Below are 13069 nucleotides of genomic sequence, written 5' to 3'. Positions count from 1 at the left end.
ACTCAGGTTAACAAGAACATGATATTTTTGGCCTCAGGTTGATCGGGTAACCTTCATGAGTCTTCTGTTTTAGCGCAGCATGCCTTCTTATTCCTAGTCTGCAGACATCTGTGCCATTCCCAGCTTCCCACTGACTTCTTTATGCCTGGTTCTCACAGAGGTGTTAAATGTGCATCTGAGCAGTATCAATTTAGACTGCAGGTTGAGGCATATGTGATGCAAAAATAAAACAAATAAAAATAAAATTGTAAAAATGATACTATTTTCTCTAACAAGGAATTATTTTTCAAAGGAGGAGCATCCAGTCAAATGAACCCCATGCTGCAGCCTGAAGTGGTATCGTTCACACGCCTCTGTAAGGTGTGAGCACAAGTCTCCTTGCTTGGCTCATGGAGGAGGGTTCAAGGATTGCTCACTATCTCCTATTGCAGCGGGATGCTGTTTGTAGGCAGAATTTTTTGCAAGTTCTGCACAAAGAACTAAGGACCATTTGCAAAGCTAGATGCTCTAGAAACTTCCAGATTATTTATTTATTTACCTCCTTTCCCCCCAGTAGAGGGACATGAGGTAGCTGGCAAAACCAGCTAAAAAACAAAAATATTAAAATAATTCCAAAAATAAAAATCACATTGTTATAAAAAGAAACATGATAATTATTAAAAAGCAAAATATAAAAACCCTGTTAAAAGAAAATGGGACCCACGTTTTAAAGCAATAAAAAAAAATTCCCCCTCAAAATCCCTTCTTCAGCAGCAGTTTACAATTTTACATATTAGAAGTCTGCCTGAAAAGAAAGGCCTTTATGTGCTGGCAGAAGGACAGAACGAAGGGACCCAGATAAGCAGGTTCAAGTCCTGTCTAGACATGTCTTAAGAAAAGAATCCTTTACTTGAGCCCAGATGATGTCAGCCAACTCTTTGCGGCTTTGAACAATTGCCCAAATCAGCAAGTCCCTCACAGGATCCATAGTGAATGTGACCCGGCCAGCGGAACGCTTGTAAAGCGATCGAAGACTCACTCCTTGTACCTGCACAAAGAAGAAGGAATATGCTGATAAGAAGTTGAGGTTGGTCAAATATACCTGTGGGATATGCAACAAAATGGTGCAGTGTGAATCCTGCTGTTCAAGATTTTAGCCACTCCACATTATTCTCGGTTCCCAGTTTTTGTTTCTTTGTTTACTTGATCCTTCCCTCAACAGTTAGTTTTCTGTGTCCACTCAGCATGCTCGGTCCTGGCCAGGATGTGTTAAATTCTCCCAACCCCATTGCCAATTCCACCCAAGCTTACTGATTTTCTCTCCTGAATGCATGAGATGCTGTTATGTCTATATAAGCAACTGCAATCACTGCCTGAACATGAAAAGTGGAAGGAATTGGTTATTCAAACATCCTGGATGCCAGGGTGTGAAAACCCCGTGAGCAGTTCTGTCTTGTAACATCTCTATTGCTACCATAGACAGACTACAGAAAAGTCTTGTGAATCATTTCCCCCTGCAACTAGCTTACCAAGGCAAAGTACTAAGCTAAAGGGTAACCTTTCCCCAAAGTCAGGAAATGTGATCATTATGTGTGCAAATCTCAGAATCCCCCAGCCACCATGCCCACTGGCAGCTGGAGAATTCCAGTAACCATGGTGGCTGGAAGATTCTTGGAGTGGCCATCCAAAAAAGGCCACTTTCCTAAACTCTGTTTATTCCTAGGATTCAATGTATGGAATTCAATATATAAATACACAATGTCAACTATAGAAGAGAGGGAGATGAGACATCCCTACACACTGTCCTGTAAAGCAAGGGTCCAGTGGGGTGGCATGTCAGGACTAAAGGGTTACCAGCATAGAGGGATACACTACATTGAGCTTGATATGGGGCACAGCAATGGAAAGACGGTGCCGGTCAGTGTTCTTCGGCTTGGGGTACAGCTGCTGCGTGAAATCTCCCAGAAGTTCTCTCAGCACTTGGGACACATGGTGGAGCTGGACCTTTGGCACTTTGGAGAAGGCTGAGTGCTCCTTCTCTTCTAGTAACACTTTCTGCAGCTTCCCGTGGAAGACACTGGAGGCTGCCATGTTTTCGTAGAGGTAGATCAGGGCATCCCAGGTCACAAATTCCTTCAAGCGGACTCCTTGCTCCAAGAAGAGCTTCACAAAATCTGGTTTGTTGCCTATGAGGGCAGCTGCCATCATGGGGTGCAGATCAGAAGGCTGTTGGCCCAGGAGAACAGAGAGAAGGAGACAGTATCAACACAGGGCAATTAGAGCCAGCCTGTCTTACTCTCAACATGGAGACAGGAAGTTTAAAAGAGAAAGAAAGCTTAAAGAAAGGGGACACGTGCAGAAATAAGAGCAGCCTCTGGCAATGGGAGCAGCTGGTGGCTCTTGGTAGCTCAGTCCCTGAAGCTCAGGAAGCAGAAGGAAATTGTGAGGAAATTGTGAGGAAGGAAGTGGATTGCCTGTGTTCAGGTGTTCCATATGCCATCTGGCCCACAATGACACCTCAGCAAAGAGTGGAAAACACTAGGCAGTTCCAATGAATGAATGAATGAATGAATGAATGAATGAATGAATGAATGAATGAATAAATAAATAAATAAATAAATAAATAAATAAATAAATAAATAAATAAATAAATAAATAAATAAAAGCAGGGCTCGCTGAAGCTTGTGGGGTGGAGCTGTTTCTTCTAGCATGATGCGATGCATACATGAGAAGTCAATATTTCCTCAGCATGCTAGCCTATGGGACAAGACAGCAAGCATGGGGTGATAAGGCGTGCAGTGCGAGCAGCCACCCCACTTCACCCTTTGTGGCATTACTGCCTACCAATTCAAGAAATAATTAGAAGCCATGGTATCCTACACTGTATTTACACTGAACACTTACAGCAGTTTGATAGCAGTTTAACTGTCTTGGTTTTGTTCTTATAGAAACCTGGATTTTTGTTTGGGAAGGGATATAGAATTCTTTGCTGGAGAGTTCTAGTGCTGAAGTTCAAGGCAGTGCATTACAGCTCTTTAGATGGAATTCTAAATCTGTCGTCAAACTGCAAATCTCAGGTTTCCATATGATGGAGCCATGGCAGTTGAAGTGACATCAGTAGAATTATAGCAAACTGTATGGTGCAGATACCCTTGTAGACATAAAACATTCATGACAGCAGAAGAAAGCTGTGTTACTAATCCACAGTCAGCTTTTTAACCTGCCACATCTAAATATAAACCCAACTATAGGCCCTAACAGCTTGTGTCACTATTTGTAAAAACTCTAAAAATGAGAAGATATGTGTCGCTCATATCAGGCTACTTAAAAATAAAAAGTGTCAAATTAGCCAGGAATTCATAGGGCACAGACAAGTCTGCTCTTGTCCCCATGGTCAACCAACCAGCCTCTAAGGTGAGAAGAGACTTTTCTTCCTTAAGTGTGATTATTATTTATTTATGCATATGCTACTTGTCCACAATGATCATGATTTAGTTTTAATGGCATGGGGGATGGGAAGGAATTTGCTAGAAAGGGCTTCAAAAAATTCAAATAAGACAAAGTCAACAACTCAGTAAGCACAAAATTAAGTTCTAAAGGAATTACAAGGAATTAATAGCTACAAACAAATACTACTACTACTACTACTACTACTACTACTACTACTACTACTACTACTACTACTACTACTACTACTACTACTACTAATAATAATAATAATAATAATAATAATAATAATAATAATAATAATAATAATAATAATAATAATAATAATAATAATAATAAAGATAACCCACACAAATGGCACAGTTCTTGCTGCACTCCAAGAGGTCACAGCAATGTTATTTAAATATTCACTTATATACTGTATTATTATATTTGCATGTTGCCTTTCCTTCAGTGAGCTGAAGGTGATGTACATGGGTCTTCTCTTCCCAACGTTAGCCTCCCAACAACTCGAAGAGGTAGGTCAGGCTCAGTGGAAATGACTGGCCCAAGGTTGCCTCAGTGAGTTTGATGGGGACTGGAACCTGAATCTCCCTAGTAAAATTGGCTGTTAGTTCGGAGGACATGGGGATTTCTAACCAGGCCAGTCGTTGTTTCACAAATGGCTTTCTCATCTCTTGTCCATTAAAAGATAAATGCTAGAGAGTACAAATGTTTGTGCACAGCTCATCAAAATAGTATTTTCCCACAGGTTTTGGTGACCTCTGAGGTCCAAAGAAGGCGCCAGGACCTCTCACATTTGTATGCTGGATAAAGGCAAGTGATGTAAAGGCATATAAAATTAGCAAACTATAGGGAATTGTCATTGTGTGATTAAGATTCATATCAAGACTGAAAAGCCTCTGGCAGCCTAAGAGTCACCACTTTAGCCAACAGAAGTTCGCTGCATAGCCGTCTCTAAAAGTATACAAAGGATCTCTCCCAATGTGCTCCAGGGCATGCGAATAGTGTAGCCATACATGGGAGATATTCCATATTATCAACGAGCCATAGCAAGCAAGGGCTGTGTCAGAGGCAGCCATGCATGCTGGTCAGCTGAAAGGTGATCCACAAACCAGACATAGTAAACTAGAGATCTGGAACAATCACCACTTTCTTTCTCTGTACCTTCTTTCCCTCAAAATGTGTCTTAGAATAAAGCACAGTCCAACACAATACATAGCATCACATCACCCCATAAGGCAGGGAGACACAGATCACTAGGACCTCTGGAGAACATGTTGCCCTCTGGATGGTTGTTGGGTTGCAAGTTTATGGGTCCTTCCTCATTGGCTGTGCAGTTCAATAATATCCAGAGGGCATGCGTTCTCCACTCCATCATATCATGGTGATGTGTTACACAGTTATCTGAAGTACATGTTACTGAAGACAGGAAAGACATTGAGTGGTGGCAATGCAAAGCATCTCTTTTAATATGTAACTCTCAAGGTTATTTCCATTTCAACATGTTTGCAATCAAGCCAAGGCTGATACTTCCACCAGGGGAATGATTGGTTGCCCAGGTGTCATCAAAATTCTCCCTTCTTCTCTGCCTTCCTTCATACCTTCCACTCATGATCATCAGTGAAGATTTCACTCCGGGCAATATCCACCCTGTTCCATGCCACGGCAAGCTTCAGCTGGTGGTCCCAGTTTTCTTGGCCAAAGTGGTCACGGTATCGAGAGGCTATATTTGTAGAACAAACAGAAAAATGACTGAAGCTGGGTTGAAATGGCTTGAAATGCAGTTCTTCCTTTATTCATATGCACCCAGAATGTAAAAGGGGGAAAGTACAGAAGTTAAACATATTTAACATCCAATAATCTTGCAGTGTAAAATTAGCCATGGCTCAGATTAGTGATGCCAAACTATGATTCTGTAAATATCTGTTGTTTATTAAATATAAACTCACATGTTCCACATCTAGCACTGCTGCCTGGAGTTCTGCTAACATCTCAACATGTTCCAGACAGATTGAAGGCGCAATTACGTATATGGGTCTTCAGCCTGTTATTCAGTTCATGGTGGGAACAGATTGGTTCACTCCTTTTTTCAAAGCAATCACACAACATAATCATTAGAGTGAACTAAATTGTTCCCAGAACATTCCTACCTGCATCGTTCTAAGCCCCCGTCAGGAGCTTCTACATTTTTGGTGTGGGCAGGATCAATCTGGTTTGGCCTGTTTTCAGCATGTTTGATGGACCAAAAGTCAGCCTTCCTTGCTGTCAAGGCCCCTTACACTTAGAATTTCTAGTATTGTGAAGTTACTTAATAAGAAAGTTACTTGAAGATATTGGCAAATTCAACATCTCCTCTATTTCTCAGTGGAGGTGCAAAGGAAGTGAAAAAATTTTTAAAACTGCAGTAGACCATCATTGATGCACTGCCCGAATTACTAAAAAAAATTAAAAATTCTTTTCCTTGTCTTCAAAAACTGGTCAAGAAACAGCCCCACAGCTCATTCAGCTTCATTATACAAACTCCAGCAAAAAGAGGAAAAGTTGCTGAGACTATTTTGCTATGCTTATCACATATGTACAAGAGAATACTAGAAGAGGATTGCAGAGGGAGCAAGTTATCCTGTAGACCATCAGACTATGTCAAGGAGTGAACTGAGACAAGAGGAGAAACACCCAAGCATTGCTAACTGCTTGTCTCCGGCACTTCTGCCCCTTGCAGGCTATCTTGTTTCTTTGCACAAAGCTCTTTCAAGAACTCCGCATTTTTGTTACAGGCAACTGTCCGAAGAGGGAGGCCAGTGATGCAGCTGTCTTCACCTTAGTATAAGTGTATAGTTGCTCTTCCACAATTCTCACCTTTGAGCATGGCTTGCAGAATGGCCACATCAACGTCCTGCTGTCCATCCTTGCCTTCTCTGAAGATGGTCAAGAGCTGCCTGTTTCGCACAATATCCTGGATCTGAAAGAAAAACACCACAATAAATGCAAGGCCAGAGCATGGTAGCCCCATCCATCACTGTGTTATTTCATTTCATTTCTATTCTGTCTTTCTCCCAAGGCTCCTGTAACCTGCCCGTTGGAAATTAACTTGCTATTATGTGAAGGTTTTTACTGCACTCTACAGTTCATTTATGGTGACTACCTCTGGCTTTTCCCTTGTGGTGTCCTTGTGTAATATGTTTGTAATGGTGGCGAGTCTGATTATGTGATGCAGTGTATATTCCTCTCTGTGTCTGATGCTTAAGCTTCTGCTAGACACCGAAAGACATCAGGAATTGTCCACTGGGGAGGCTTCAACTCCCAGTGGACAGTAGAAAACAGTCTCGCCTGGGTGAATGACTGGAGGACATTTGAGAAAGTACAAGGTTATTTACTACAGATGTTCTGGGTGAAAAGATCACAAGTGATAAGGGCTACCCAGCTCAGACAGTCTTAGCAGTTGTTATGCTTTGCTCTTCCATTTGGCTATCCTTTGATGTCTGGTCTTGTTACAGTTTTGCTCATTGGGGATAGAGATACTCTGATATCATTTTGCCAACTAGTGAAATATAAACCATCCAAGAAGTTGGCTGTACTGAGATGTGCTTACTGAACAGTGGCATGTCCCGGAAAGGAGTGGATATAAGGGGCTGCATATTTTGTCCATTGCTGAGCCTCACTGGTGACATTCCCAGGAGGTACTGTACAACTTCTGATCCGAGGTGTTGCCTGCCACTGTTGTACAGGGGCTCCTACAGGCCAGAATGGGTGTGAGGTTTCTCTCTCCTTCGCTGCCCTACTGCTCATTCTATGTGCTTTCTATCTATTTAACAAAGTTTTGTGCTTTTTCTCCTACTAGTGTATTTGTTGTCACTGACTCCAAAAGAGCCCATTGTCTGCTTTGACATGATATCTTCAAGACATATTTGACATGATGTATACTCTCAGGTACTTCAGATTTCTGAGCCATTCAAATTCAAAGGGAACACCACCACAACACCTGTATCTAGCACCTATATGTTGTTGTTATGTGCTGTCAAGTTGGAACTGACTTGTAGAAAACCTTAATAGAGCTTTCAAGGTAAGTGAGATATTTAAGAAGTACTTTTACTAGTTTCACATTCCCAGCGAGCTTCCATGGCTGAGCAAGGATTTGAACCCAGGTCTCCTGAATCCTAGTCCATTACTTTATCCACTAAGCCACATCAGGTATCCCAGCACATTGTTTATAGTGCATGGTTAATATCAGTAAACCACTTCTGAGTATTCTCTACCTGAAAACTCCTGAAAAGTGTTTCCAAAAGTCCAAATTGACTTGACATCATATTATGAATATCATCGTCCTCATCATCACCATCATACATTCATAACCACATACATATATTCAATATATGCATTATTGAAAGATAGAACGGCATTATTACTCTTGTATTCACAAGGCTGAGAGAAGCTGACGGCCACTAATGAGTTTGCAATGAATGTAAAATTTGAAGCAAGGGCTTTTCATCCCTGATGCTCACAAGTCAATCTGTCAAATTGTATTGATTTTTCCCACAAATAGCCATTAGGCTTAGTGTCATCCCAAGACTATTTGCTACCTGAAACAGAGCCCTCATCTTCCTTGACCTTCCCACTAAATGTCTTAAAATGTCTTGCTGCACCACTGCACTCCAGTTCCTGCCTTCACTGATCACACTTATTTTAGTGTCATTTAAAGTAGGTTGCTTGTTAGGATTGTGGAAAGGTAGCAACCATCTTGCAGATGCCCCAGATGGTGCGAGTAAATATATAGCTTTCTACACATAAAGTCCAAAAATGAATTAACAGGCTTAATAGCACAAACCTGAAATTGGCACAAAATCTCCTTGCCTTACCTTCTTGGTCCACTCCACAATTTTACTCTCAGTAAACTGCTCATAGCCATCCTTAAAGAATGTACTCAGTTTTTTCTGAATGAGGGAAATGCTTATTTTGGGGCTGGGAAGATTAGCCACTTGAGCAATGACATCAGCCACACGTCCTGAGCCTTCCACAATCACACATGGGGTGCCATTTGTGATCGCATTGTAGATGGTCTGCAGAACAGAACAATAGGATTATGACCATGCAGGAGCCCATGCTATCTAATGTACTTTTGTTATGATATTCTCACTAATGTCAGAGCCAATCTATAAATTATGCAAAACAAGATGGTAGATTGAGATGTCCTTTGGAAAAGCAACTCTTTTCTATAACACTCATTTTAAGATTAATGGTAAATGGGGGAAAAATCTAACCACCATGAAAATTAGTGACCTTTTTTTTTTTGGGTCAATTTACAGTGATATACCACTATATTGCTAATTTTTTAAAAAGCTTTTAAAAAACTATAATCATTACAATCAATTACCTGGCTAAACTGTGAATAGTTGGAAAGGGCAAAAGGGGTTCTATCATTTCTTCCCCTTTTTTAGCATTATAGGACTATAGCTCTATAACACTATGTCATTTAAGCAGCATTTCACAATTGCTACGTTTGAAAAGCACAAACAAAAAATTGCTTCAGAGCTACTTAAAATAGGAGCAGCCAATACTTTCCCACTGCTGAAGGCTGAAAGCAAAATGCCACCTTTGCAACTGTATTAGCAGTGAGTGCCCCCATTACCAGAGGCCAGAGAGCAGCCAGCACAATGGATGCTGCTCTATATAGAGGTGGTGAAGGAGATGATCTCCATAGTGTGGTGACTTTAGCAGTCTTCCATCATAAGGGCGCTCATTTTTACTGCTAGAGGTCCCATATGGAAGAAGCCACAAGCATAAGAGAAAACCCTCCCATCACAAAACTAAAGGTGCAATCACTGTAGCACCTCCATCACAAATCCCTGCCTCCCACAATTACTAGTGGCAGGTGCAAAAGTGGCCAAGCTAGAAACTCCAAAGGAGGTAGCTACGGTAGGTTGCCCTGTCTTCCTTTGTGGCATCTGCAACAGGAGCATGACAGCCTCTCATCAGCAGCAGGTGGAAGGGACCTTGTTGAGCACTGGAATCTAAATACTCAGATGGCAAAAGTGGCAGAGGTCCCACAGCGCTGCTGCAGCACTTGCACCCATATTTATCAGAGGCTAGGAAGGCGCTGCAACAGATCGGAAAACTCATTCAGTAGCTAGCATAGGACTAAAGCAGTTCTCAGCTCCTGAGCAGCAGCCATTCCAGGATAGGGAATGAGGCAAATTGGCCACACTTTGTGACAGGCTGCCTGAAACTTTTGCCTGAGGGCCTGCCAAAAAAACCCACAATAAGTAGTGTTTTAATTTTAACTGACTCAAGTCTTGTTGTTTTTGAGTTGTTTCCTCTACCACCAAATGGTAGAATAGGACCTGTAAATGACTAATAAAACAACAAATAAACTGTAATACAAAACAGACCCATCAAAAAGTGTACAGTGATTATGTGCAGAACTCTTTTCAAAAAGATGGAAGACTCATACTAAGAGTACTGGTATGTTTGGAAGACAGTGGGGGGTGCATCCTGAAGTTGAACAATATAGTTTTCTCCATCACACCCACCCATTCCTGTGAGGAAAATGAGTTGCAATTTCCCTTCTGGGAAACTTAACACTGCTAAGAGCTGTCTCCCTAGAGCCACCCCTACCAGTTCCGTCTGCATAGTGCATGACCACCTCATGGAATAAAATTCAACTCATCTTGAATTTTAAAAGTAAAAAGACATCCCAGATACAATCTGTACATCTTTTCGCAGCTTCAGAACAAAGTCTCTCTGTTCACAGCTACAGCATTTGTTCTCATGCTTTAGGCAACCCACATTCCCTTTGACAACAAAAAGAGACTCTTCAAAAATCAGTGGAAATACACTAATTTTAGTTCCAGCTAGAATAAAGCTGCTGAGATTGGTGGGAATTATAGTTGTGTCAACTTCATGTAAATCACACTACAGTAGGCCCATTGAACTAATGGGGTTTTGGTGTGTCCTCCATTAATTCCATTGATTCAAATGCGCCTCTAATGGCAACTTACATTAGCATAATGAGTCACAGTTAGAGTACGCCCATTTGAATCGATGGAACTTACATTTCATATATATAAATATATTTATATTTATATTTATATACATAGTATATGCATACTATAGTATATATGTATACAATGTATAATCAATATGGATAATCACAATGAAAAGTAATATAGTGTAATATATATACATAGTATATGTACAGTATATTGATTCAATGGGCTTACACTTGTGTGATTTACCATACTAAGCAATAGATCTACTCTTGTTGGGACTAAAATTGGATTCAGCTCCCTGACATATGTGAAGGAGAAGGGCCTGCATGCTCTTCCTTTGCAACCTGATGCATTTCTGTGATGACATGTAATCCCCACCCCTGCAAAGTAGTGTCCAGTTAGCTGCTGCTCGGACTTAAGAGTCACCTCATTTGGCTAGTTTTAGAAGAGGTTGTCATGTTAATCTGTGCAAGCATATCAGGCAAAATCCAAGGAAATAAAACAAAACAAAACAAAACAAAAAGACAAATATATGTGACACCTTAAAGACTTAACTATTATATTTTAATGTGAGGTTTCATGGATCCTGCTCTTCTGACATATGGGAAAAAATGAAATACAGAATGAAATACAGAAGTCACATTTTCAGTTCCATGGTGAATTGCCCAGATGCCTTCTAGAGAACTTACATCAAGGGTCCCAGGGCCACCCTCCAGCACTACACAAACGATTGGTATTTTAATGGCAACACCTGTCAGGAAACAAAGACTTAAGTCAGTCTCGCAGTTGCTTGAATATGCAGACAATTGGTCTTCCTTCCTGCTGGCATGGATCAACACAGAGCTATAATATACACAGTTCTTAATTATGACTCAAAAGAGGGAAATTGACAATTCCCTTAGAACCTATTGCACATGGGCAGTGTTTATTTATTTTGTGAATTAAAAACAGATAACCCAATAATTTAGTGAAAATTTATAAAATGAACAAATCATTACAACTGTCACATAAAAGACCCAAGCCACTGTGGGTTACATGGCAATAGTGTCAGTGTCACTGGTGATCATTAGTATTGTTTGTTTTTAAAAGCTACTGGAAGGTAAACAAGAGAGAGAGAGAACATATATATACCTATTTTTCTGGTTTCATACATGCTTGGCAGAATCCTACATGCAGTGTGCTAGTCATGTGAGCTGCTGCATGATGGAGGAATACAAGTGCCACCCTGGTAAGTAGTAGCAATTCACTCCCATGATTTATACCATTGACCTACAACAGCATAACATACCAAAAGATTGTGGTCAGTGTGTGTGTGTGTGTGTGTGTGTGTGCGCATTTTATATACTTATATAACTAAATAATAGAATTGTCATTATTAATAATTTTAGAGTTATACATATAACTATAAAACTATAAATATATATAAAATATATGTGTGTGTATGTGTGTGTATAGTCTGTAATTTTATATCTATCTATCTATCTATTGACAAATAGATATAAAATATAGACAAATAAAACACACACACATCACATTGACTTACAACAGCATAACAAACTAATAAGAATATTAGTTTATTAACAAACTAATAAGAATATTAGAAATATATGAAAAATATGTTTATGTATATTTATATGTATCTAGTTGCCAATTGATTGATCAATTGCTCTTATAGGTTATTCTTTTGAGATTCTATCCAAGAACTATCTCTAGCTATCAGCAGCCTGTGCTCTAAGTTGAGGAATAGAGCTTCACCCCACCATGTCAGAGTGAGATGCTTTCTTGCTCAGATCACAGCTGTTCTGTCACCAACTAATTACTTCTACTTGCTTTTGTTTGATGTGTGGAAGCTAAGCTTTGAGATAAGTGGCAAAGGCCACTCAAATAAAAAAAAATTATTACAGGAACTAGTTTGAGACACTGAAGTAAGTGTTCACATGTTATAGATAACTCAATGCCTAGCAGAGAGACAAGTTTGGACTAAGAGTAAAGATGCACTTGATGCATACTTAGAAACAGTGCTCCCTCAAGTGATTAAATATGTCTGTTTTGTTTGTTTTAGCAGACATACCCTTTTCTTAGCATTCCAGGATACAGTACCTTGTTTTGTGACTGGTGATGAGAAAATAAATGGGATTAATGTATAAGTCTGGTGCCAAGGCATGCGTGCATTCATTCAATTTATATACCACCCCACTTAGTGGCGACTCACAAGAGTGAACACAGAAAACATGAAAGCCAAATTATCCTTTCCATGAACACTATGATTTCATAACATTATATAAGAAACAAGGACATATATCTCAAGAATGCATATCATGGTTTATCATGGGGGAAACATGCATAGCACCTAATTTGACCCTGAGAGAGATGTTAAAAATGAGATCATCCTGAGAATATCAGTCTAGGGAAGAAGAGATGTATTAGGCAAGACAAAGATGAGATACATTAGTCAGCCACAAGTATCTGTCTATACACTATTGCTCCTTGTAGGCACACAGTTCTTTCTGTAGACATGGTTGTACTTTCTTCAACAAGTATTTTCCATCCTGCTGTGCCCCCCTTCACACCATACAATAGGAGTAGGGGTTACACTGTCACAAACAGGAATACAGGCAGCTGCTTTATATCCGCTCAGCCCATGACTCCATCTATTT

At 40.1% G+C, this 13069-nt stretch overlaps 1 protein-coding gene across 1 annotated transcript in view; it reads right to left on the bottom strand.

Annotated features, from left to right (window-relative positions):
• The window catches only part of TRPM2 (transient receptor potential cation channel subfamily M member 2), a 51598-nt gene that overhangs the window by 25235 nt on the left and 13294 nt on the right, over positions 1-13069 (bottom strand). Inside the window, exons 8-13 of the mRNA XM_020787499.3 lie at positions 11102-11163; positions 8283-8483; positions 6286-6388; positions 5031-5152; positions 1855-2205; positions 890-1027 (exon numbers count right to left, since the gene is read on the bottom strand). Coding sequence (XP_020643158.3) covers positions 890-1027; positions 1855-2205; positions 5031-5152; positions 6286-6388; positions 8283-8483; positions 11102-11163 — 977 coding nt within the window. The remainder of the gene's footprint in view (positions 1-889; positions 1028-1854; positions 2206-5030; positions 5153-6285; positions 6389-8282; positions 8484-11101; positions 11164-13069) is intronic.

Source organism: Pogona vitticeps, chromosome 3 (assembly GCF_051106095.1).
Source record: "Pogona vitticeps strain Pit_001003342236 chromosome 3, PviZW2.1, whole genome shotgun sequence".
Classification (NCBI taxonomy): Eukaryota; Metazoa; Chordata; class Lepidosauria; order Squamata; family Agamidae; genus Pogona; species Pogona vitticeps.
Note: the sequence above shows the minus strand (reverse complement) of the source record. Positions and strands in the feature narration are given on the sequence as shown.